The 23,615-nt window shown below is 58.1% G+C and overlaps 3 protein-coding genes across 32 annotated transcripts in view; 1 reads left to right on the top strand and 2 right to left on the bottom strand.

Annotated features, from left to right (window-relative positions):
- The first annotated feature begins 1,784 nt into the window (after positions 1-1,784).
- Positions 1,785-6,252, top strand: NRL (neural retina leucine zipper). Its single transcript, XM_070626939.1, has 3 exons — positions 1,785-1,916; positions 3,548-3,955; positions 4,880-6,252. Exons 2-3 carry the CDS (start codon positions 3,575-3,577, stop codon positions 5,210-5,212), a joined length of 714 nt encoding a protein of 237 aa, XP_070483040.1. The 5' UTR covers positions 1,785-1,916; positions 3,548-3,574; the 3' UTR covers positions 5,213-6,252.
- A 1,775-nt stretch (positions 6,253-8,027) lies between these two features.
- CPNE6 (copine 6) lies at positions 8,028-15,441 on the bottom strand. Of its 3 annotated transcripts, none has more exons than XM_070626917.1 (18): positions 15,202-15,441; positions 14,519-14,644; positions 13,022-13,212; positions 12,407-12,586; positions 11,988-12,062; positions 11,746-11,820; positions 11,502-11,585; positions 11,323-11,412; positions 10,850-10,954; positions 10,528-10,614; positions 10,229-10,288; positions 9,825-9,958; positions 9,693-9,747; positions 9,550-9,601; positions 9,080-9,213; positions 8,713-8,949; positions 8,342-8,515; positions 8,028-8,221 (listed from the first exon to the last, which is right to left on the bottom strand). In XM_070626917.1, the coding sequence occupies exons 3-17, from the start codon at positions 13,187-13,189 to the stop codon at positions 8,378-8,380; spliced, it is 1,674 nt and encodes a 557-aa protein (XP_070483018.1). In that variant the 5' UTR covers positions 13,190-13,212; positions 14,519-14,644; positions 15,202-15,441; the 3' UTR covers positions 8,028-8,221; positions 8,342-8,377. The 3 variants fall into 3 exon arrangements, with proteins under 3 accessions (XP_070483018.1, XP_070483030.1, XP_070483026.1); XM_070626929.1 differs by having other exon boundaries at positions 13,022-13,234; positions 15,202-15,411; XM_070626925.1 differs by having other exon boundaries at positions 15,149-15,402.
- Positions 15,442-16,471: 1,030 nt separating this feature from the next.
- Positions 16,472-23,615, bottom strand: part of CARMIL3 (capping protein regulator and myosin 1 linker 3) — a 17,649-nt gene continuing 10,505 nt past the window's right edge. For 2 of the 28 annotated variants that reach the window (XM_070626745.1, XM_070626797.1), the window contains exons 28-40: positions 22,912-22,999; positions 22,636-22,773; positions 22,279-22,342; positions 21,926-22,134; positions 21,432-21,535; positions 20,486-20,801; positions 20,022-20,150; positions 19,313-19,379; positions 19,128-19,217; positions 17,480-17,598; positions 17,212-17,392; positions 16,908-17,040; positions 16,472-16,805 (exon numbers count right to left, since the gene is read on the bottom strand). In XM_070626745.1, coding sequence (XP_070482846.1) covers positions 16,796-16,805; positions 16,908-17,040; positions 17,212-17,392; positions 17,480-17,598; positions 19,128-19,217; positions 19,313-19,379; positions 20,022-20,150; positions 20,486-20,801; positions 21,432-21,535; positions 21,926-22,134; positions 22,279-22,342; positions 22,636-22,773; positions 22,912-22,999 — 1,648 coding nt within the window. In that variant the 3' untranslated portion in view covers positions 16,472-16,795. The other 26 variants (XM_070626756.1, XM_070626802.1, XM_070626777.1 and 23 more) reach the window with 17 other exon arrangements.

The following is a 23,615-nucleotide window of genomic DNA, read 5'->3' as shown; positions in this document are numbered from 1 at the left end:
TGGCCCAGCCCTCACTCCTCAGACTCCTTTCCCTGGTCAGTGGCGCCTGGTCTGAGCCCTGAGCAGCTCAACGCGCCTGAGCTTGTTTAGTCTGACTCCTTTAGCCCGTTAGCAGCTTAGCCCTCCCACCTCTCCTTTGAGCCCTCCAGTAAACAAGAGGATCAGTGCAGACCTGACATCTGCTGGGGGGCAAGTGTCTGGCCAGGCCAGATCAGGCTTCATCAACACCGCCTATTCCTTCTTCAACCAGGGAAATTCTGGGGTCTTTTTTCTGCCTGTTTGCCTTAGACCCACATTCCATGGGCATGTGTATGGGGTTCCCTTTCTCCCTGCTCCCCATTCCCACTTTGTGGCCTTGTTCCCAGGCCTTGGGCTTTTTGCTGTTTCTGCAAAAACAGCACTAGATTCAGGCAATCACACTGGGAAGCCTTTCTACTTGAATAATGACAATGGTCTCTTCTCCAAAAAATGGAGGCCAAGTGTGGGCAGAGAGAGATGTCGTCTGATCTAGGTCTTGTTACATGTGTGTACTGAGCATGGCAGGAGAGACCACACACACACACACAGTGTCACGCACCAAGGGAAGCTGAGTTGACCATAGGCAGTCTGTAGAGCAGTGGTTCTCAAACTTAAGTGTTCGTCAAAATTGCCTGGAGGGCTTATTAAAACACAGATTTTTTTTGGCCCCATCCAGTGAGTTTCTGATTCAGTAGCTTTGAGGCGAGGTCAGAGAATTTGCACTTCTAACAAGTTCCCAGGTGATGCTGCTGCTCTGGGGACCACACTTTGAGAATCACTGCCTTAGATCGTCTGAATCCACCAGCTTTTTCTTGGAGCTCTATTCTAGTACAGACCCCATTTAAACAGCTTCAGACAGGTTTAAACATCTCCTTGGCTAATTCCTAGTATCCCTGTTCCAACTTCTACTCAGGGATGATAGCTCTAAGAGGTGTTAGGGGATTAGGCTAAAAATGTAGGTCACTGTCCAGCCATCTGGGAACCAGGATGAGCCAGAGAGGAAAAGGGAGGGATGGAGACACACAAGGAAAAGGTGAGAGGAAGCAGAGGGCATGTGAGGGCAGTTACAAAAGTGTCTTGGATGGATTGGTGGTGATCAGATTTGTGTCCTGCGGTGGCCCGGAAGGAAGGAGCAGAGTTCCTCGTTCTCCCTTCTCTTGCTCCTTCTCCCAAGCTGGGCTGCCTGTCCTGGGGCTGGGTCATTCAGAGTGGGAGAGCCTGAGGATTGGATGGCCGAGTCCTGGAGACTCACCGTGGGGAGGGTTGCTTATCTTTCTGATGCAATGGCTGTGATGGGCGTGAGGCAGGGGGCAGAAATGTGAGAATTCCTGGAAACAGGAAACAGACCCAACAGGCCAGGTGAGAGGGGGTTGGAGAGAGCTTGTACACCCCAAAAACACTGACAAGAGGCTGCAGAGCCTTGGAGGGTAAGGGCGCTGGGAGCTTGTCTGGTCCTCTCTTCCGGTCCCCGTCTCTCAGTCACCAAGGGCTGAGGGTTGTGTTCATATGAGGGTGGTGGTTGGGGCCAATGTGGCTCTCTGTACTGGGAGGCTGAGCACATCTGAGTCAGACCATCAGTGAGGAGCTTTGTTGGGGAAAATGCCCCCTTTCCTTCCTTGAGAACAGGCATAGGCATACATGTCCTCCCCCTCACTCCCCCCAACCCCCCAGGACAATGAGATATGCAAATGATCCCCTTACCTCATTGGCTGGAGGCCTCAGGACCACAGATGACCTCAGAGCGCTGGCCCTTTAAGAGTGCCCTTTGGGCTCTGTGCCCACAGCCCCTTGTTCTGAGCACAGAGCCGCCAGGCCCTGCTCAATGGGGCCTCCAGTCTCTGGGGAAGCTGTGCCCACCTGGCTCTGACACTGACCACATCATCTCTGCCATCCCTAAAGTGAGTATGTCCGCGGCCCACCTAGGTGCCAGGCTGCTCACCCAGAGCCCCCTCCTCCAACACCTGCTCTCTGCTCTCTGTTGCCTGTTTTCAGGGACCTTCACACTTCTGTCCTCTGCTCCACTCCCACCCAGACTGGCCTTATGTCCCTCACTGCTATCACTTCAGAAAGATAAACAACCCCCTTACTTATCTCTTCATCCAATTCACTCTGGACACCTCCTTCAGGGGCTCACGGTCTCCTCCTTGCCAAGGGTCAGTTCCTTCAATCTGTGTCTTTGTTCCCATCCCCTCTGTCCTGTCAAGGGTAGGGAGCTCAATAGATGGGCAAAAACCCTTCCCTGGTTCCTTGGGACAGGAAAAGAGAGAAGCCTGGTCCTTCTTCCTGACTCTCTGGGCAGAGCCTGGGGGCCTGAGATGTGGTTGGAAAGAGGGCTACCTAGGCTTGGGGCATCAAGATGGAGCCAAACGCTAAGCCCCGCCTTGCCTCTCCTGGGGCTGGTGGTGGGGCTGTTGGAACTGGGCTAGAGCTTGGGACTTCCAGGCTGGGAAGGATCTCCGAGGTCATCTAGCCAGAGGTTCCTAGATGAGCACCCGCTCCATGGTTGATAAGACAGAGGAGAGGTCCTTGAGGACATAAGTTCGAGGCACTCTGTGTTGAGGTTGAACAGATAGTTACTGAAGGACTTCTCAGATTAATATGCTGCTGTGCTTTGTGAATCTGCAAGAGGTGGGGATGAGAGGCAGCATTTCTCAAAATTATCTGAGCATAGACCTCTTCTTGAGTGTTTTTCAGACTTAGTGCTTCACAGAACACTCTTTGGGAACTGTTAAAGTCTAACTTCCTTCCTTGGATAGAAGGAGAAACTGGGGTCAGAAAGGGGAAGGGGGTCTGCTCAAGTTCACACAACAGAGCAGGTTCTGAGTAGAGGGGGAAAACCAGTCTTGGTTCATTCCCCTTGGAGAGATTGGCCTTGGGGAAAGATTGTCAGCACTCAGTCCTGATCTTTCTAGAACTGATTTGAGGACCTTTCTTTTTTTCCTTGGAAAGTCTCTTGCTCCTATAAAAGGTATTCACTAATTGCTTAATCCATAGAACAGATGTGCACTGAGGGTCTTCTATGTGCAAGGCTCTGGCCTGGGGCTCTGAGAGAGAGGTATCACGCACGTTATCCTCATAGATTAAAAATCACAGCATACGTGACTTCCCATTGTCCTAAAATATACACATACTCTATCACAGTTAATTAAGCAAATCTTTTAAATTGCTTGGAAATGAAATGATGTCTCTTGAGATGACAGAGCCTCTCAGCACGTCCCAGCATTAAAGTTGGGAGCACTGCCATCTTCCTCTTGTTTTTCATAGATCCCAGAGGCACCAGTGGGCCAGAGGCTGTGTTATCCTCTTCCTCATCCAGGCCTTTAAGCTGCTTGCCACCGGTCAGGAGCCCCTGCCACCTAAAAAGTTGCCCCCAGCCCGGAGGTGACTATGTAGGGAGCAGAGCTGCACATCTCCCCGGCTTTCCAGAACTCTGGCTCTAGGGCACTTGGGCTTCAGGGGAAGCAAGTTTTGGGAAAGGAGGCTGGCAGGCAGCCTCCAGGTGCTCCAAACCTCTCCTCTTCTTTTGCAGGTGCACCCCTCCCAATCCAGCCCCAGAATGGCACTGCCACCTAGCCCCCTGGCCATGGAATATGTCAATGACTTTGACTTGATGAAGTTTGAGGTAAAGCGGGAACCCTCGGAGGGGCGATCTGCCCCTCCTACAGCCTCACTGGGTTCCACCCCCTACAGCTCAGTGCCTCCTTCACCCACCTTCAGTGAGCCAGGCATGGTGGGGGCCACCGAGGGACCCCGGCCAGGCCTGGAGGAGCTGTACTGGCTGGCCACCCTACAGCAACAGCTGGGGGCTGGGGAGGCACTGGGGCTGAGTCCGGAGGAGGCCGTGGAGCTGCTGCAGGGTCAGAGCCCAGTCCCTGGTGAGGGGCCCCATGGCTACTACCCAGGGAGCCCGGAGGAGACCGGAGCCCAGCATACCCAGGTGAGTGATCAGTGAGCCAGTCTGAGGGGAGGCAGGCTGAGGGAGGAGGGCAGTTCAAGAGGGAGGAGAGTTCCCAGAGGGGGTTACAGATTGGGAAAGAGACAGAAGGCAGAAGGGAAGAAGGGCCCTTGAAAGAAATCAGATAGAGAACACTACGTCCTCCGCCCTCCCTTTTTTCCAAATGATGAGAAATGAGTAGGCTGAACCAGGAGGAAGAAGAAGATAAGGTTAGAAGAGGACCGAAAGGGGAGGATTGAGAACGAAAGGGCGTCAGGGAGCGGTTGTTTACGAGGAGGTAAATGATACCGTGTCTGTGGACACCAGGAAAAGGGTTGTGCGTAGAAGGGAGCGGAGTTATGACTGTGGGAACCGGAATGAGGCTGGCCCTTTCAAGACTTCGTGCTTCCACGGCCCTCAACCTTCTCAGGAAGAATAGGGACTCATCCTATTAATTATAGACACAGATGGGGGTGTTGAGGGCATTAGGATGTAATCCAAATCCTTTGAGGGTCACAGGGTTGCGGCCTTCAGGACAGGGGAGAGAGGCGCGTTGGAGGGGCGGGGTCCGTCTGGGCGCGGGCCCGCAGGTCACGCGGGCCTGGAGCCGGATGCTGAGGACCGCGGAGGGGCGGTGCGGGCTCTGGTGCGCCATTGGCTCGCCTGACCGTGGGAGGCGGGGCCTGCCGCGTGGGGCGGAGCCAAAGATGCGCTAGCCCCTTAGCCAGGACCGCGTGGCCCCAGGCGGGTTGGGACTGGGGCGGGGTCTGGACTGCGAGATCCATTCAGTGGCAGGGCGAGCCTGCCGGTAAAGGTGGGAGCCGGGGGTGGAGCCTCCCCGGGGGCAGGGCCACTCTGGCGTCGGGACCTGTGTATGGAGTGCGTAGCACCCGGCGCTGACCAGGTCTCTGCCCGCTTCCTCTGCAGCTGGCCGAGCGGTTTTCGGACGCGGCGCTGGTGTCGATGTCTGTGCGGGAGCTAAACCGGCAGCTGCGGGGCTGCGGGCGCGACGAGGCGCTGCGGCTGAAGCAGAGGCGCCGCACGCTGAAGAACCGCGGTTACGCGCAGGCCTGTCGCTCCAAGCGGCTGCAGCAGCGGCGCGGGCTGGAGGCCGAGCGTGCCCGCCTGGCCGCCCAGCTGGACGCGCTGAGGGCCGAGGTAGCCCGCCTGGCCAGGGAGCGCGACCTCTACAAGGCTCGCTGTGACCGGCTGACCTCGAGCGGCCCCGGGTCCGGGGACCACGCCCACTTCTTCCTCTGAGCCGCTTGGGGCCGCAGAATGGCGGAGTAGGTGGGTGGGGGGCACCACCCAGGAGGCGGCGGTACCATTCACTAGGTGGTTACTGAGCACCTTCTGGTGCCAGACACTCCCTTGTATGACCACGCAAATATCCCCAAACTTGCTGGACCCTCAAGGCATGCTCCGAAGTTAGATGCTGATCATTATCTGGGAAGAGGGGTGCCCTCTCACGCAGATCGTGCACAGAAACTCTCCACCTCCCGCCCCATCCCAAATGACCAGGACGCTGAGATCTGCAGAGCCAGTGCCGGGCCCTGTGTGTGTGTGTGGAGCGTGGATGATGGCTGGGTGACACAGTGAATGAGGGTGCAGCTTCCCCCTCAGTTTAGATTTTAATTCAAGGTTTTCAACCTGTAGTGCATTAAGGTGGTAATTAGCAACGAGGCTGTATTTTCATTCGGAGGCTTGTAATCTCCCCATTGTAGGACTACTGCATTTTCAAGATTTCAATTCCCACTAGCAAGACAGACTAGGAACTCTATCCAAGAGGCTTTCTTCCTACGCAACCGGTGGCCTCCAAGGCCCAGAGCAGTGAAGGCCTGAGGAGCTCTGGGGATGGCTGGTGTGGGCCGGGAGAGAACCCTGGGCAGAAGTCTGGAGACCTGGGCCCTAGTCCCAGCTGTGCCACAGGATACCTCTGTCACCTGGAGCAAATCCCTTGCTCCCTGTGTCTGGATTACCTAATCTAATCCTCATTTGGCTTGGATGACTTCTGACACCTTTCCAGTCTGGCATTTTCTTAGTGTGGGAGTCCCTAAGACAACTTCACCAAAGGGACTTGCTGTCCTACTCTAGCTTCCTGACTGCAGCTTGGGCAGTGGGTGAGCCCATGCGCTGGTCTTCTGCTGCTCCCTCCAGGCTGCCTTGGCCTCCAAACCTGCATAGGTGCCCCTGCTACCTCCTGCCTCTCTGAGGGCTAAGGTGAGACTTTCTCCAGCATGACGAGGAGCTGAGAGAATGCAGCTTTTGTGAATTAAACTTGAAGTCCAGGCAGAACTTTACACTATTGGTTAAATGTTCTTGCAATTTAAGAAGTGTTCATTCTTTATCCTGGCTCCAGGCTTCTGTGTGTGTGTGTGTGTATGAGAGAAAGAGAGAGAGAGAGGGAACCCCCCACCTGGACTGCGTGGTGCATCTCAGTTCTGGAGGCCCAATGAAAATGGGGTGGACGGGTGGGGATTGGGCCAGATGGAGCCTTCCCCTCCCACTACCACAGCACAGAAGCCTAGGAGCAGCAGTGACCAGCTTGGCCCGCCTATGGCTATCCAGAGGTCTCACAGTTGCCATGGTAACCCAGCCCTCTGGTTCAGCAGCCTATGGAGAGAGTGGGCGGGGATCTGGGCAGAGCAGAGGCATTGAACTGAGAGTAGCTACCTCACCAGCCACTGTTGTAGATCCTCTAAGGGACACAATAAATGGGAGAAGCAGTGAGGCGTGGGGAAGAGCCTCCCATATGTCTCTCTTCCTTTCTGCCCCCCTCCATCCACCCCCTCCCCAGCTGTCTCTTCCCATCACAATTCTTGTTCCCTCCTCCCCCTCCTCTAGCCCAGCTCATCCCTCCTCCACTCAGGAGCCTGACATGGGAGGCCTCTCCTCCATCTCCCCCAGGATTTCTTTCTCTTCTCCTCTCCCTTTCCCACTACTGGCCACTGGCCACCGTCTCTGGCTCTGGCTCCTCTCTCTTAGGCTCATGGCACCTTTAGCTTCTCCTCCTTCATGCCCTTCCACAGCATCATTGAAGGGGGAGGCTGGGGCAGGGAGGGTCCTTCCAGGAGCCCAGCTCTTCTTCCTCACTCTGGGTATCACCTGTGTCCTTGCCTGCCCTCTGGAACTGCAAGCCAGACCCACCGCCGCTCTTGCACTTGACTGGCTGAGGCCCTGCACAGCACACACACGGGCAGACATGCCCATCCACAGGCACCCACATCTCTACAACAATCAGGCCACATATATGGACACCTGGGTCTCAAGATGAGGGTCACAGGGATACACCTCACACAGAAGTTGCACACTAGTGATTAAGACTGTGGGCACTTTGGGCAGAGGAGCCTGTGCTCAAGTTCCAGGCCTACCAGATCTTTACTACGGGTGAGTTCAAATCAAGCCTCACTTGCTTTGTCAGAAAATGGGGAAAGTAATGGTAACTACCTAGTGAGAATGCATGCATTTTAAGCACTTAGCACAAAGCTTCACGTGTGCTAAAGAAGCATGTTTGCTGCTGTCGTTAATGTTATTAAGAATACACAGCTGGACTTCCTGAACCATAAAGGCCACACTCATGGAGAGTCAGGGAGGTGCAAGAACACACGCACACATTCACACACCCAGGAAAACCAGGCTGCACGGACCTTAGGTGCCCCCTCTGTATTCGTAATTCACTAGCAGACCTGCTGCCTCCTGCAGTGCCCCCCAATACCCCTTCTCGGCCCGCCCCACAGCTGTGTGGGGGCCGGGGTTCAGCCCCTGGGGGACTCAGCTGGGCTCCTCTGGAGACAGCTGTAAGAGGGTATCAGCCTGCCCCTTGACAGCCCCTTATTACCCCCCATCTCCAGTAATTAATCCTCATGGTGCCTGGGCCCCCTGGGGTTGGGAGGGGAGGGGAGGGGCTGCTCAGATCCCACTGGCACATAGTTGAGGTGAACCTGTAGGGACATCAGGCTGCCTGGAATTCTGGCTCAGATTTTGAAAGGCGCTGGTCCTCATTTCTTAATGGTGTGTGTGTGGGTGCTACGGCCTGCCCACTGGGCATCTGAGGCATGAGGGGTAGAGGCTGAGATGCTAGGAGTGGTTCCCTTTATTAACAGCCAGAAAGTCAGATTACTGAAGAAAGTCACTGAGGGGCCACAAGGTTGAAGGGTGTGGGGCCTGGAGAGATGGGGACAGGGCTCACCACTCGCTTCCGGCACCCAGGGGCACAGCTGGACCAAGGGGGAGAGGCACTGGTCACTCGAGTCACAAGGGTCAGGACACCTGGGAAATGGTGGTATAGTCATAAGTGCCCTCTTTTACACCACATCCAGCCACGATGGGCTCCACCAAGCCCCACCTTGCACCCCCTAATGTCCACCCCTTTGGGCCCCCAGGACTCACTGAGAGGCTGAGGGAGTGTTGATCCGGTGGAGGCAGTCACGGGCTAGGGCTGGGGGTGGTGGCCGGCGTGCAGGGCCTGGGAGCCCCCGGGCTGATGCCCTGGCTGGCGTAGTACTCCACCACCTGCCGCGGCACTTCCGCCAGGACGCACTTAGCTAGCGCAGAGGGTGCGGCCTGGGGGTGGGGACCGGAACGTGGTTAGGGCAGGAGAGTGGACGAGGCGGGGTCAGGTAAGGGGGCGGGGCTTCGCCTTGGCCTCTGGAGGGGTCCAGCGTCTTCGCAGGACATCAGCTTGGTGGGAGAGACAGGTCAGATTTGGGGGCATGAGGACCTGAGGAGTCCTTCAGCCGGGAGGGGCGCCGGGTACTTACATCCTTGAAGTCCCGGAAGGGCACGAACTGGACGATGTCGCGGGCCGCGGGCACCCCTCGGGGGCAGCGCAAGGTACCGTCGTCGCCGTCCAGCAGTCGCATGTCAGAGAAGTCGGCATTGCCCACACCCACGATGATGATGGACATGGGCAGGCGGGAGGCGCGCACGATGGCGGTGCGGGTCTCGGCCATGTCGCTCACCACGCCATCCGTGAGCACCAGCAGCACCGAGTACTTCTGAGGGCAGGCAGAGGGGAGGAAGGGTCGGCTCCGTGTGCAAGGGCATTGGCACCCACTCCAAGCCGGGCCCCTGGCCCCACAGGAGGACACCTGGGGCAGCCCCTGGTTGCCAGCTTGGTCTCCTCACCGTGGCTTGGCCGGTGCTCTGCTCCCGCTGGGCTGGCCCAGCTACTCGGTTGATGATGGGGGCCACGTTGGTGGGACCATAGAGCTGGATCTGGGGCAGGCAACGGCGATAGGAGGCGATGACCCCTGAGATCTCTGTGGGCAAAGGGATGAGGCTGGCAGAGATTAGCAGGGAGTCCTTCCTGACACTCCTTAAAGCGAGAAGGTGCTTCCCTGTCTGGGGACTGCCCTGCCCCCCCAAGTTCCTCACTAAGTAGGAGGAGAGTTGGGTGGTCGAGGCGCTGGGGGAGTTGGGTGGGCAGATGCTGAGCCAGGAGCTGGAAGTCTTACCAAATGAAGACAGGTGCTGGATGGGTGAAGGGTCAGGGACTGGGCCCATGGGAATGGAGTCTGTGCTCCTGCATGGGCTATACAGGATGTGCAGCAAGCTGGAGGTGGGAAGGCAGGGCTGGTGGGAATCTCCCCTCTTACCTTCACATTCAGGATTTTCTGGGTCAAAGTTGATAGCAAAGTCATGGGACACCTGTGAGGGTAAGGTGAGGCAGCAAGGGGGTGTCTTTCCTTCTTGTCTGACTCTCCCACCATCTCCTGTCTTCCTCTCAAACCCAGCCTACCTCGAAGTTGGGGGGGATTCGAGCCCCAAAGCCAAACGCTGGGAACCGCTTATCGCTGGGGAGAAGAAAAGGCTGTGGGGGCCCATCGGGCAAGGCCTCCCTACCTGTGCCCCCGCCCCCACCTCCTCCTACCTGTCGTAGTCCTGGCAGATGCCTCCCACTGCACGCAGGGCCTGCAGGTAGTGGTTGGGCTGGCGGGGGCTGAGGCAGTGTAGGGACTGGCTGCTTCTCGGGTCCCCATTGGAGGCGGTGAAGTCAATGGCCACCTGGTGGGGAAGGGGGAAGTGTCATGTTGCATCCATGAGAGCCAACAGAGAGGCCAGGCCAGAGCTAGGGTCTGTAAGGAGGACTAAGATGAATCTGGATGAGCCCATCACAGGTAGCCTCATCATGGGGTGGGGCAAGGGGAACAGGATGACAACCCTAAGACTCGTGAGAGGCCCAAGTAGGGGCAGTGGAGATTCTGGGCTCCTTCAGTTCACTATGCTCTTGGCCTGTGTGCCTCTTGCCTGTGTCCCCACCCCCTGGGCCTTTACCGTGAAGCTGATCTGGCAGCCTCCCATGATGTAATCCAGGAAGGTGTGCACCTTCTCCACCTGGCGGGAGGGAGGGAGGCAAAGTGGAGGGATGGTCCTTAGAGGAGGGAGCTGGATGGGGCTTCTGTAGGGTAAGTGGAGGGACCAGGATTTTTGAGATTGAAGTTCACGCTGGGATAGGACAAGCCTTCTCGTTCCCAGAAGCAGAGAAAGTGGTTTTTGAAACAAGGGCAGGGTTGAAGGCGAGGGTGCGGTCGGGGTTGGGGCTGGGCCAGGGCTTCGGAAGACGCTGGGTTTACCGTGCACCGGGCCAGCACCACGGTCCCTGAGCTCTTGTAATTCTTCTTCTTGTCCCGGTACTTGGGGTTGATACAGTCCCACTGCATCTAGACCCCACATGCCCCACAAGCCTAGGGTCACGATTCCTTCAGGTGACCCCTTGCCCCGCTTCCCGCAGAGCCTCCCAGAGCAAAACCTGCCATGCCTCAGTCGTTAGGCTGAGCCAGGGTGCTTTCCACCCTCTCCACCTCCTGTGACAGATGGCCGTCTCTTTAGCACCCTCAAGATTTTTCCAGGGATCTGGGTGGGATTCTGGGGAGTGGGGTGGGGTCTTTGTGGCACCTCCTGCCCAGGGTCTGCCGTTCCTTCCTGCATCTCCTGGAAGGTGCTGGTGAACTCGCCGATGAAGTCATGCTTCCCACTCGAGTCGTAGTCATACACCAGGAACTGGGAAGTTGCGGGCGGGGGTAGGGGGGTGTTAGGGTCAGGGTCAGGGATGCTTTGCAGAGGTTCCTGGGGCAGGGGAAAGGACTCAGGGAGGTAGGGGCCTGACAGTCTCTAGGCCCAAACAGATGTCCTCAACCTGCCCAAAGAGGCCACCTGCTGAACTTCATCCTTTGGCTCAGTCTGGCAGGGACTTTGGCCTCCGATATAAGGCACACAGTGTAAGAACACTGAGCTCTGACCGGTTCTTTACCCCACAATGGGAAGGGCTTGTCTCAGGGAGCGAGGGAAAGGGCTTGCCACACTCAGGGAGAAGGTCTCAGACAGAGGCCCAGTGCTCCAATCAGCTGCCCTTGGTGGCAGGGCTTCACCTTGAGAGGCCGGTGGACATCACAGCTGCATAGGGAGTGCAGGGACAGGCGGAACGGCTCCCAGCTGGGGTTCAGGTTGTTCTTCACCACCTTAGAGAGGCCCCAGAGGCTGGTCACCTCCTATCTAAGTTTCCTACTCTGCTCTTCCTCCCTCCTTCCCCATTGCCCCAGGCACCAACCTCGGTCCTCCAGACCAGCTGGTCACTCTGTTCCCCGTTGGTCTTATAGATCTCCATGAAAGGGTCAGACTTGCTGAACAGATCCTGAGGGACAGGGGAAGGGGCCCATGAGCCTGGTGAGGTCTGCAGGGGGAGGCAGCTAACGCTGAGAAGCGAGCAGCACAGGGGCCCTGGGATTGGTCTTGAGTGGGGGGAGCCTCGGCTCTCTAACAGGAGATGGGGGCCTGGACTCTGGGGTTCCAACCTTGTTGTCCAGCTTGTGGGCTCTGAAGGTGAGTTGCACATAGTCGTTGGTGCCGGATACCTCCTCGGCCACGATCTGCCAGGGGACACAAGTGGCAGGACCCCGCCACCCCCCACCACAAGGGCCACCCCATGTGCACTCTCCCTTAGGAGGGTACCAGTCTTGGGCATGATGTTACCAGGATGTCCATGCAGGGGCATTGACCGCTCTGCCCAAGGGTGAGTACAGGGGACCTTGCCTACCGTGATGGTGGACTTGCCCGCTGTCTTCCCATTCTTCAGCAGCAATGGCTTAGTGACCTTGGTTTGTGACACAATCTGGGGATGGAGGTGGAGGGAGATCCAGTTGTGGTGACCCCCTGCCTTGGCCAGGGTACAAGGGACAAGGGAATCAGTGCCCTCTGAATGCCCACAGGGGCTGCACTCGGGCTAGGGTTGGACTTAATCTTCATGGCAACCTTAAGAGGTAGGCACTGTGACCCCATTGTTTAGATGAGGAAACTAAGATTCAGAGAGGTTTAGAATCTTGCCCAAGGCTGCACAGCCAGTGAATGTTGGAGATGGGGTCTAAGCCCTGATTGAACTAGCTCTGGAGCTCACACTGTCTGTTATTTTGGCTGTTAGAGGCAGAAGCTGGGGTTGGGTGGGGTGGGAATGCAAACCTGGCCCAAGGTGCATTCCGTAGAGCCCAGGAAGGTGTCATTGCGGGGGCTGGTAGCTCCGTCCTCAGCGTCAAACACGTGGAACTGCAGGGGCTGCTTCTCCTCAAAAAAGTACTCGAGGGCCAGCACCCGAGAGAAGACGGGGCTGGAGCAGGAGCGTAGCACCTCCGTGTGCTCCACCTGCGGCAGGAGGAGTGAGGGCCCTGTGGGAACCCAGGCTACTTTTCTCTGCCCTGGACCACCTCACTCCTGCCAGCTTCCCTTGGACTCCCACATCCCCAGCGACTAGCTCTTCCCTCTCTAGGCTGAACCCTGAGCTCAGGGTGCCGCCAGCCCACCAGACCGTCAGCTCTCTGGGGCTCTCATAAGGCTTTTAGGGGTTGTGCCACTGCCTCCAGTGCGGTGTTGGGACCCTCTGGGACTCTGGGCTGTGGAAACTGTAAAATGGTTTGGGTTCGTAATGGTGGCACACTCGTCTCCAAGGTTACCCACACAGCTGAGAAGAAACCCCTCAGAATCCTCACGTTCCATCATGAGACTTTCATCGCCCCCACCTGGCCTCCCTCCTTCCCGGGCCAGGGGGTTAGTGAAGGAAAGACCCAAGCCCCTTCTCACCTCCACCCACTGCTCGTCAGAGTAGAGCTTGAGCAACACGCAGGGGTGGGGCTTGGTGAGTGTGTCTCGGTCCAGGAGGCCGTGGCAGGACACCCGCAGCTCCACCCGCGAGGCCCCCAGTGTCATGGCTGGGGGCTCAGGCACCCATCCCATCTCAGGGTCAGACATGTCACTGGGGGGACAGAGATGACCTGGACAGTGGAAAGGAAACACCTGCCAAGGGAGGGGTCGGTCTGAGAGCCTGCCCTCCTTTGTCCTGCTGCCTGAGGCCCTGGGATCTCTTGCATCCCCTGTCTCCCCCACCCTCGGCTCAGCTTCCCAGAGCTCAGAGCAGGGGAGGGCGGAGGACCTGAGCCTCTCACTCCTGCACAGCCCTGTGCTCCTGTCACCCCTGTTGACCTAGTGTGCATGGGTGGGGCTGGAGAGGCTGGAGGGTTGGTGGGGTTCCCGGCAGTCTTGGCTCCTAGGCCATCGATTGATCCACGCTTTCTGCTGCCTCAGCACCTTCTGCTATTTCCCAGCTGATGTTTGAGCCAGCGCTGCACTCAGGCTTGGCACGAGGGAGCTGAACTGGGGCAAGGGGGTGGGGAAGGGGGTGGAGGGGCCCCTGAAAGTCTGAAGAGGACCGGCCTCAGGAGCGGAGTCTGTGATGGGCAGGAGGAGGCAGGTTGCAGGGGGCCCTGCCGGCTGTCCCTATCCACCTCCCCCGACTCACTTTCTGGTTGGCTGATGGAAAGGGAGGGGTGGTGGGCTGGGGGAGTTGGAGGCAGAGCCCTGTCCCTGCTGAAAGCTCCTCCAGGTTCCCCCCCACCCCCCCACTCCCCCCCGCCCGCAGGGGCTCCCACGGTGACAACTCTCGCTTCCCTCTCCACCTCCCCTGTTCTCACACTTCTTGGCAGCGCTTGCATTGTCTCTTAGCGACAGGATTTTTGGGGAGCCGCGGCCCCCTCCATGCTGCCTGTGGGATGCACGCAAGCCACCCTCCCCCAGCAGTGGTGCCAAGCCTCGGGCAGCAGCAGGCAGGGGTACACTGGCCGAGCTTATGGTCGGTTGGTCCATCTATCTGTGTCTGTCCACATCTCAGGGTGAGGCTGTCTGCTCTCATGTCGTGCTTCCCCCAGCAAGTGTGCGTGGGTGTGTCTGAATGCCCCCTCCCCGTGTGTCTGTCCTCTAGTTGTGTGTCTGTCTTCAGGAGGGTGTGACATTTCCTGTACCTCGCTCGGAACTGGGACCCTTCTCTGGCTGGATGCTGCTCCCACCCCATCACCCAGTGTGCCTTTCTGGATATGTGAGGGAGGGTCTGGGGTGGGGGGGTCTCTGCCGTCCAGCCATGAGTTTCCCAGTTCTCTCAGATCCCCTGAGATGGGCAGGGGCGTGTGGTGGCGAGGGGATCGGGCAGGACTGGAGACCTCTCTGGGGCCTGGGGGAGAGTTGTTATGGAGACTGGGCCAGGCTGGGCCAGGCTGGGGCTGGGCTGGGGAGGAAGGGTGGGCTCACCTGGGCTCTAGTCGGGGGCTCCTCTCTCCGGCTCTCTGGCCCTGGCCCTGACTCCCTTGCTGCTCCAGCCACTGGCGCTGGCTCCGACTCCGGCTCCAGCTCCGACTCTGCTGCTATTTATGGGGCCTGGATGGGGAGGGGTGGGGGGGCTGCAGCACCAGCTCCCCCCGCACAGACTGGTTGGGAGGGAGAGGAGGGGAGGGGCAGAGCCACTGCCTGGGAGGGAGCCACAGAACTTGGGGAGGAGGGCGGACTCGGGGTGGCACAGAGGCAGGACCCCCACAGACACAGTGACACACATCTTCTCCTTCACGCCACACCCACACCCAGCATCACAGAGATGCACACATTGCGGTGGTATGTGCGCACACACACATTCACACTGGGAAATGATGGGGACACATGCACCCACGACTCACAGGCTCGCACATATCTTGACACACACAGGCGCCAGCACATAAACCCACTGTGACACCACGACAGTGACAGCCCTATGGATACACATAGGGAAACACACCCTGTCTCACGAGACTCTCCACATCGCACTTGTTAAGGATATTTGCAGTCACATGCAAAAGAACGCTGGGCTATACTTGTCACACGCACACACATACACTCACTCACACCAACCGGAATATAACAGAGCGGAGATCTTCACGTGCTCCTTAAAAGCCATCACGTACCATGCCGGACCTCATAGCTTTGAGAATGAGGGCCAGTTTCCCAGCCACCTTTTAACAGGGAGACACAAGGGAATGGACCCAATTGCTTAAGGGCACACAGTCTCACATCCGGGTCACACAGCCCCCCGAAGACAGGGGATGTCTGGTGGGGAGATGTGCTGAGGACTGATTCCTGAGGCTTCTTCTTGGTGCCCAGAATGCACCCCCTCCTGGAGATTCAACCCATATGGCCACATTCTTGTGGGAGGGGCCAGGCCACGCACAGATTTGAGGAAACAAGACATTAGTCATTCCCTAGTGAGACCAGGGGAAGTGAGCAATTGCCTAGGGAGCTGCAGCCCCACGTGGGTACGTGGCGATCTGGGATGAGTACGCAAGAGGGTTTACCAGAACATCTTCACCCTCCACCTCCTGAGTTGCTCATATATTAAGGTAGCAGCCATTTACCAAGCATCTCCTGGGTGCCAGGCACTGTGCCAGGGCGGGGGCTACACAGGTGATTAAGATATAGCTCCTGCCCCTGGGGGAGGTGCATGTCACTAGAACAGACAGACCAGCAGACAGAGATAATAAGCGAATACACAAGTGCAATTAAGTGTGACAGGTGCAAAGTTGTGGACCTGTTCAGGATGCAGTGGGCCACAAACAGGGAGGGTTCCATTTAGATGAGTTGGGGGAGGGCATCAGGAACGGCTTTACAGAGGAGGCTCTTGAGCCGAGTCTTGAATGCCAAGCTAGTATTTGTTAGTATGCCAATGCGAACGGTTAATTGTTGACCTTCTCATGCCATAGACTCCCTCTCACTTCTGCTCACCTACAGGCCACGCTACTGTTGGGATTTATGACTATTGGTGGTGCCCCCAGGATGACCCAACAGCATTTAACTCCAGCATTAGTGAGCTTGTCTGTGTGTAAACACACACACACTCACACATACACACATAGCATACTGCTCCCCAATCTCCTCCTGGTACATCAATCCCACCGTACCCGCCGAGGCAGGACATGCACTGGTACTGGTTTCTGCCCTTTTGGTCCTTCTCCAGCCAGCTCACCCCAGACCTTGCACATAACAGCCACCCTGGCTGGGAGACTTGTCGGTCCCCTCCCCTCCAGTCCAGCACATCTCCAGTCTTCTCCTCTTCTCCTCACAGAACCCCAGCCCCACCCCTGTGGGGCGTTCCTCGGTTTTCCCAACTGCGAGGGCTTGTGGAAGGGGAGCAGATGGTGGGGAGGGGGCAGAGAATGGGGAAGACAGCAGAGACTTGAGGCAGGTGGTGATTTTGTTTTTTATTCTATACAAGTGAGGAGAGAGCCCCTGGGGAGAGAGGGACAGATCTGCCCTTCCGGAGGAGGAGATGGCCCCACCCCTAAGCTCTCTGCAGAGCCAGCACGGCACCCAGAGCCTCCCTCTCTCCAGGTTGCTCCCTCCCTTCCTGTCCCCCACCATCATCCTGCCATCCTGCCCCTGTGGGACTGGGGCTGGCAGAGGGGCCTGGGGGTGTCGGGTGGGTGGGGGTCTGAGTCCTTGTGAGGCACATGTTGAGAGGCGGGCTGGGGTGGGTGCTGCAGCCGCTGTCAGTCTGTTCCTGGCTCACTGGTTCCTGCTGGGGACAAATCCAGGGGGCCCTGTTTCCTGGGCAGGGAGAGCCAGCTGCCCAGTGTAGCGGCGCTATGTCAGACAGATGGGTGGGAATGGGACCGACCTCTCGCCCACCCCGCTGGCACCTGTGGGGTCAGGGGGCCGTCTTCTATCAGGCTCCAGCTTGTCGCAGGACTGTGCCCGCCGTGTCCTCTTGGGCTTCAGAGGGGCAGTCCGGCGGCCCGGTTCCAGGGGCCCTGGAATGACAGTCAGGGCAGGCCTGGCACATGAGTGGGGCTCACAGGCTGGCGTTCATCCAGGCTGTGACTCCTGATTGTCTGTAGCTCATTCCCTGCCTGGGAAGTGGACCCAATGTGGACAGCAAGACCCCAGAGGTGCCCCAAGCCCCTTCCAGCCAGGTGGCAGACCTTGGACCTCCGGCTCCTCTTGGTCCTGCTGTGAGCCCAGCCGCAGCCGGGGCTTGTTCACTCCTGGGGCTGCTCCCCCAGCCTCAGCCTCCTCCCTGCCCCCTGGCTCCTGGGAGGGGTGGCGGCCCCTGGGCACTGCCACCGGCTTGGGGGGCCGTGGAGCTACAGGGGTGTCCTGCAGCTGGGAGAAGAAGGAAGATGCTCAGTCAGTTAGTCCACCCTTTTGGCTCATCAAAGTGCCTTCCCCACCTTCCTTGCCGGCCCTCACCTTGGCATTCCTAGCAGGAACCGTCCTCTCTGGGAATAGGGCCCCCTCCTTCTCCTCCTCTCCATCTTGGGAGGCTGGGCTGGGGCTCTGGCAGCTGTGGTTGGGGGCGCTCTCCTCAGCTGGGGGATGGGAAGAGAGGAGAAACTGCAGGAAAAGGCATTTTTGCAGAGCCCTCCCTGTCTCCGTCCCTGTGGGGCCCTGGGGGCCAGGACTGCGCCGCCCCCCCCCCCACCAAGCCCATTTGTTACTATGTCTCTGCCTTTGATGTCCCCTTCTGCTCTCACATTTTCTTAGCTCTGGTCCCCAGGATCATCCTGAGCCCATCACCTCTGGAGGGGGTCCTGGCCTGGCTGACCCTCTTGAAGAGCAGGGCCTGCGCCTGTTCCTGCTGGGCAGAGCAGGCCCTGCTGGGTCCCCAGGCATGGCTGCCCATCCAGGGCTGCAGTGCCCTGGGGCCTGCCAAGGCTGCAGCCTGGCATTCCCAGGACTGTCTGCCAGTCTGATTTACATGGTGAGAGCCTTGAGGAGAGGCGCCCTCACTCCCCCCACTCCCCACCCTCCTCCCGCCTCTGTGGCTTTATGCAACCTGAGCCTGAGGCTTTGTCACCTGGAAGGTATTGTCAGTGTGTGTTTCTGTGAGGTGTGAGTGAGAGAGACTTGGAGGGTGCTGGCGGTAGGGCCATGCGCAGTGGAGCATCCAACTACGGTGGTCTCCTAAAATGAAGGATGGAGCCCCGCTTTGGGGGTTTTAACTAGTCTGTGTGTGGGATGGGGTCATCAGCAAAGATGCCCTGGTGCTGGGTCGGCCTTGGAGGAGGGGGCAGGAGCAGAGGCACTGCTGAGCCTGGGCCAGCCTGGTGCTGCACCATGCCTTTATGCCCTAGCCCTGGGGTGGGAGTGGAGGAGACTGAGGGAGTGTCCACATCTACAGAGAGATTTGTCCACGTCATTGTGGTTGGAGGGCCACCAACTTGAGTGGAGGCCGAGTTGACTAGCTCTCCTTCAGTGGCTCCCTAAGTGAGAGGTGCTCTGAACCCAGAAGAAGGGAGGCATCATACCATCATCCCCTCTCCTTTATTCCTCCAGAGTCTCGGAGCCAGAGGTAAGTGACTTGCTTAAGGTCAACACTGCTGGTGGTGGCTGAGCTAGGACTAACCCCCAGGTGTCTGACCTCCAAGGCAGGACTCTTGCTCCTTCCTTGTGACACCTTTCTGACTGAGCTGAGGACGGCCTGGAAAGCTATTTTTGGAAGACACTGGGATGTCCAAGCTGGGCCTGGCGGGGCTGGTACTGCCCTCCCTCTTTCCCAGCTGAGGTGCAGAGAGAAGCCTTCTTTATGGAGGCTGCCACTTTGCTGATGGTGGCCAGAGGTGGCCTTTGCCCTAGAGACTTCCCCAGAACCATCCACAAAGCGTTGTTGTCTGCTAACCCTGGCAAAGCCACTTTTGTTCTGTAGGCCCTCTCTTCCGGTTGGGTTGTCTGTCTCTTTTGGATGTAGCTTTGTAAATATCCCTAAACATTTTCACTGTGTTGACTTCTTACTGCCCCACCTTGGCTGTAAATTCCCCAGCGCCGGGGCCGTAGCTTCTGTTTCTTTGGACACACCCTGGGCCTGCAGTGCTGCGGCCCGAGAAGAGGCGTTCCATACCTATGTGCCATGTGGCCTCTGCTCTGCGCATGGCGCTGAAGCTCGGCTTGGTGCTTTGAGGGGGTGGTGGGGGCTTCCAGGCTCCAGGCCCTGGGGTGGAGGGGGGTATGAGAGAAGGGAAAGGCAAGTCAGTAGGGGCCTCCGAGAAAGGGCCCAAAACAGGCAGTGAGGGCCACCATTCTCACCTGCGTCATCCGAAGAGCGCCGTTTCTGCCAAGCCTGGACGCTGCCCTCCAGGTCTGGGCCTGGGCCCTGAAAGGACAGCTGAGTCAGGTCCTAAGAAAAGTCCCCTCCACACGGGGACTGCAGTTAACAAGGAGCTTCTGCCCCAGCACCTCCTGTCATTTGTCCCTAGAAACTTGGACGTTTTTTTCCAAAGAGTAGCACCCACACCACCCTAGGGGCATAAGAAATGGTTTACACGTGTGAAAATGCTATTATTTTAATAGTTACATGTTCATTTTATGTGTAGTAGAAAAAAACATGACTACTACGATAAGCCCACGATTTTAAAGATGATAATGCTTAGGTCCAGACTAAGTTAAAAAGGTGAGTTGATTTAAATAAAAATAACGTGTAAAGATTAATACAGGTGTTAGGTGGAGAAGGTAAAAGTTGCCCTAAAGGTGGTAAAGTCACCCAATTTGGAAACACAGCTCAAGAGGTCAGTATTTTTACAACCAGCCATTTTACAAGGAAGCAGAGGCTCCGGGAGGTTAAGTGAGCCGTCCAGGATTCCACGGCCAGTGGGTGGGATGGGCAGGACTGCAGCTAATACCTTCCACTGTCACTGTTCCACTCTCTCTCCACTGCCTGCCAGGGACAGTGCACAGGGAGGGGAGGGTGGTAGACAGGGACCCACGGGACCCTCGGTTTACCTCCGGCTCCCCTCACCTCTCGTTTCCCATCGAAGCTCCAACCCTTGGCTCTTCCCAACCCAGGAAGGGCAACACCGTGGACTCTTGGCTGCTGTGCCGTCCCAGGGGCCTGGACCCCTTCCCCTGGCTCTGTCCCCTCAGTGCCCTGGAACAAGGTCTCAGGTTTATAAGCAGTTCCCAATGGAGAAGGGGTTCCAAGGGAGTAGGGGAGGGCCCCTGCCCCTCTGGGGTGCCAGCCTAGGGAAGCCCTGCCAGACCCCTGCCCTCTGAGGAGTCCGCCCTCCTCTGCTTGCAGCACTCCCAGCATGCTCTGGGTCACCAGGCTTAGCCAGACTCTCAAGGGGCAGGAAATTGGGATGACCAAGGTTCCCCAGAACCCCGAGTCCTAGCATTCTCCCACTAATTGCTGGGCTGGGGTCAGTGGGTGGGCTACGTGTGGGACAGCAAACGGGGAGGATGCAGCATACCCTCTTCACTTACCATCTTCCTGCGGAAGGAAGGCCCCCGGCCCCCTCCAAATCCAGGGAGGAGGCCACTCTCCTCCTCTGGGCTCCAGCAGGGGGAGGAGTTATTGCCGAGGCTGGGAGGGTCTGGGCTTGGGGGGCTCTCCTGAGTGGGGGGTGGGGGAGGGGGTGGAGGGAGGAGGAGCCCGGTGGTGGGGGACCCTGGCCCCCGGTCCCCCTTGAAGCTCCGGGGCCGGCGAAAGTGAAACAGGCCTCGGCGCCTCTTCTTCTGGAGTGGAGGCAGCGGCGGCTCCGAGAGGCCGGGCCGCAGGGTCCGCAGAGTCCGGGGATAGCTGGGCAGGGTCGGGGTGAGTCAGGACAAAGCCACAGGGAGACGTGAATCCCAGATGCAGAGGTGGCACAGGACCCAGGGTGGTGCTGGTGCTAGTCCAGTCCTGGGTCTAATAAACCTCCCGCTTTCCTCTGTCATCTGGTCTCTCCTAGAGTTGGTGTCCTCACCTTCCCTGTCATAATCCTCCGGCAGCCTCTTCCACCCCCATCCACTCTTTCCTCCCAGGCACCTCTCCCCCTCTTCTTCTCTCCACCTCTCCAAGTGACCCAGTTCTTTCTGGACAGATGCTGGGGAGTCTGTGCAGGACAGTGACAGAGAACACACCCTCCAGGCCTCTTACCACTGTCATCCCATCCCAGGGCCTGCCGCCTCCCCGTCCCCCACCCTGTCCCCACCATCCCACTGTCGTGGTTCACCCTGGTCTCATCCTTTTCTGCTGTCCTGAGAAGATTCAGAGAGCATGGGAGCTAAGGGCAGGGTGGAGAAGAATGAGAATGTGGGGGAAATGTCCCAGGGAGACTGGCTTTGGGGCACTGCCACTGGAGAGGCCTCTGTGGGAGCTGGGAGGACACAGGAGTCCTTCCCGGTCCTTGGGGCTTGCTGAAAACGGGAGCGTGTCTAGGTGCCACACCTGGAACTTTCATCCATGACCCTTCGGCTGAAGAAGTCCTCCAGCCCCTCATCCAGGCGGGTGGCCATCCCGTTCTCCTGACGTGTCCCAGGTACTGGCACCTGCTGGGAGGAAGGTCTGTAGGCTATCTCATCTGGGTCAGGAAGCCCCTCCCATCCACTGAGGGCCTTCCCCTTTGCACTGGACTTGCCTCCTCTTGGCCCCATGGAAATTTAGACTTCAGTCCACCTGGGCATTGCCTAAGCATGGTGGCTCTTGGCTCTATCCTTCACCAAAATGAGAACTGCCACTGTCTGGCAGACAGAGATTTCCTGTCTGTGACAAGGTCTAGCTCCCATCCAAGCTGGATAATCCGCCTCTGTTTGGTGGCCTTCCTGGGCCCCTGCCCGATACCCCAAGGCTGGTGCCTCTGGCATTTGCATCCTAAAGCCAGCACCCCTGGCGCCAGCATTGTGAAGTCAAGTTGGTTCTCTTTCGAGGTCTTAGGGACTCACATTGGGCCGACCAGGTCCTGGAGGGGTGGTCCTGGGGGGCCGAGGCCTGCCCTGTGTTTGATGCCTTAGTTTATAGCCGTGAGTGGGCAGTTCGGATAAACCTTCCCAGGAGCCACTAGCTGTGGGCTGGCTGCTCCCGAGTCCTGAGAACCAGCCAGGGGGGGTCCCCAGGCTCCCCAGCTGGCTTTCCATGTCCTGAGGGCTCCCACCTGTGGGGACAGCAGTGTTAGAGGGACTAGCAGGAGAGACAGGGAGGAAGCAGCCTGTTTGAACAGAGAAAACAGAAAGAAATCCAGGGTCTGGGAAAGGTCTGGGGACCTGGAGGACATTAGAATTGAGGCCGGGGGACTCACTGATGAAGGCAGACACCGGCCGGATCTTGCGGCAGCGTTTCTGCTTTTTGATGGCCATGGTGTCCTACAGAAATGGAGACGGATTGGATGGTTGGGCCAGGTCACAAGTCCCAGGAGCCTCACCTGGAGCCTCCCATTCCTCATAAAGCCTTCTCTTTAGGTCTGTCCTGCCTCCCTCTCCTCAGGCGGTTGAGGCACTGGGACGAAGGAAGAGACTGGGTTGGATCCGGGCTGGTGGATGAGACCAGGCCCAGTGAGGGCAGGGAGTAGAGTCCAGAGAAGCAGGAGGGGACAGTGTTCTGCAGGTTCGGGGCAGGCCTAGCTTAAGGAGGGGAGTGGAGGGTTGGGGGTGCTCACGATGTTGGTGCCAAGTTCATCATCTGTGGTCTCCTCGTGGTCATGGTTCCGGCCTCGGCCCCGGGAGGACAGATCCTGCCCTTGGCCTGGCCCCCCTGGTGGATCTGACAGTGTCCTTAGCTGGGCCAGGTGCCTGGCCTGGGGAAGGACAGGTGTGAATAGGATCCCAAGGAAGCTGCCCACCGCCCAGGGCCTTGATGGGGAGGGGTGGTTGGGGGAATGGGCTGAGCGGGGTGCAGGGCATGCCTGGGCCTGGCTGGGGTTCAGAAGCCTTACCAGGCTCTTGTGGGAGTGGTACAGCTCCTGCAGGATCTCGTCCACTATGGAGTTGGTCAAGTAGGTGACGACTGAGAGCTTCACTTCACTGTGGGCACAGGGGAGGCTGCTCAGCCCCCCTCCCCCCACTGAGCCTCAGCCCATCTTCCCCAGATGCCTGAGGGTGCAGGCGAGCTAGCCTGGTCGTCCACAGAGAACACGGCTGCTGGAGGAGACCCCTTAGGTTCACCACACTCATGTCTCCACAAGGGCATACCCAGTCCCACCCACTGGCCCCTAGTCTAGGTGTGTGTGGGTGAGGAGAGTGGGTAAGGAGGAACTGAGGAGAAAGAGGAGCAAGAGGGCTCCGGGTCAGTCCCCTGGAGCTGCAGTGGAGCAGAGCTGGGTAAATTGGGGTACTGAGTGAACGCTGCTGGTCTCTGCTGTAAGAGCACACACCAGCGCTTCTTGAACCAGGCCGTTGCACGTATGTGCAATAATTTTCCTTTGCTTTGGCGAGTGGTGGCATCCGGAATGAAAGAGCTCCAGTGGGTAAGGAGAACTCAGGGGAGAGAGGGTAGTCCATGCACCACGATTCACATCGTTTTTCTCTGTCCCTGCCTCTGAGAAGGCTGAACTTTGTTTCTGGGAGGTGATTCTTGTTGTCTATGTGTGGCTGTGTGGCTGTGTGCGTGTGCGTGTGTGTGTGTACCCCTGTGTGTGCG

Source organism: Equus przewalskii, chromosome 1, assembly GCF_037783145.1.
Source record: "Equus przewalskii isolate Varuska chromosome 1, EquPr2, whole genome shotgun sequence".
NCBI classification, from domain to species: Eukaryota; Metazoa; Chordata; class Mammalia; order Perissodactyla; family Equidae; genus Equus; species Equus przewalskii.
The sequence above is the reverse complement of the archived record's forward strand: the minus strand, read 5'-3'. Positions and strand labels throughout refer to the sequence as shown.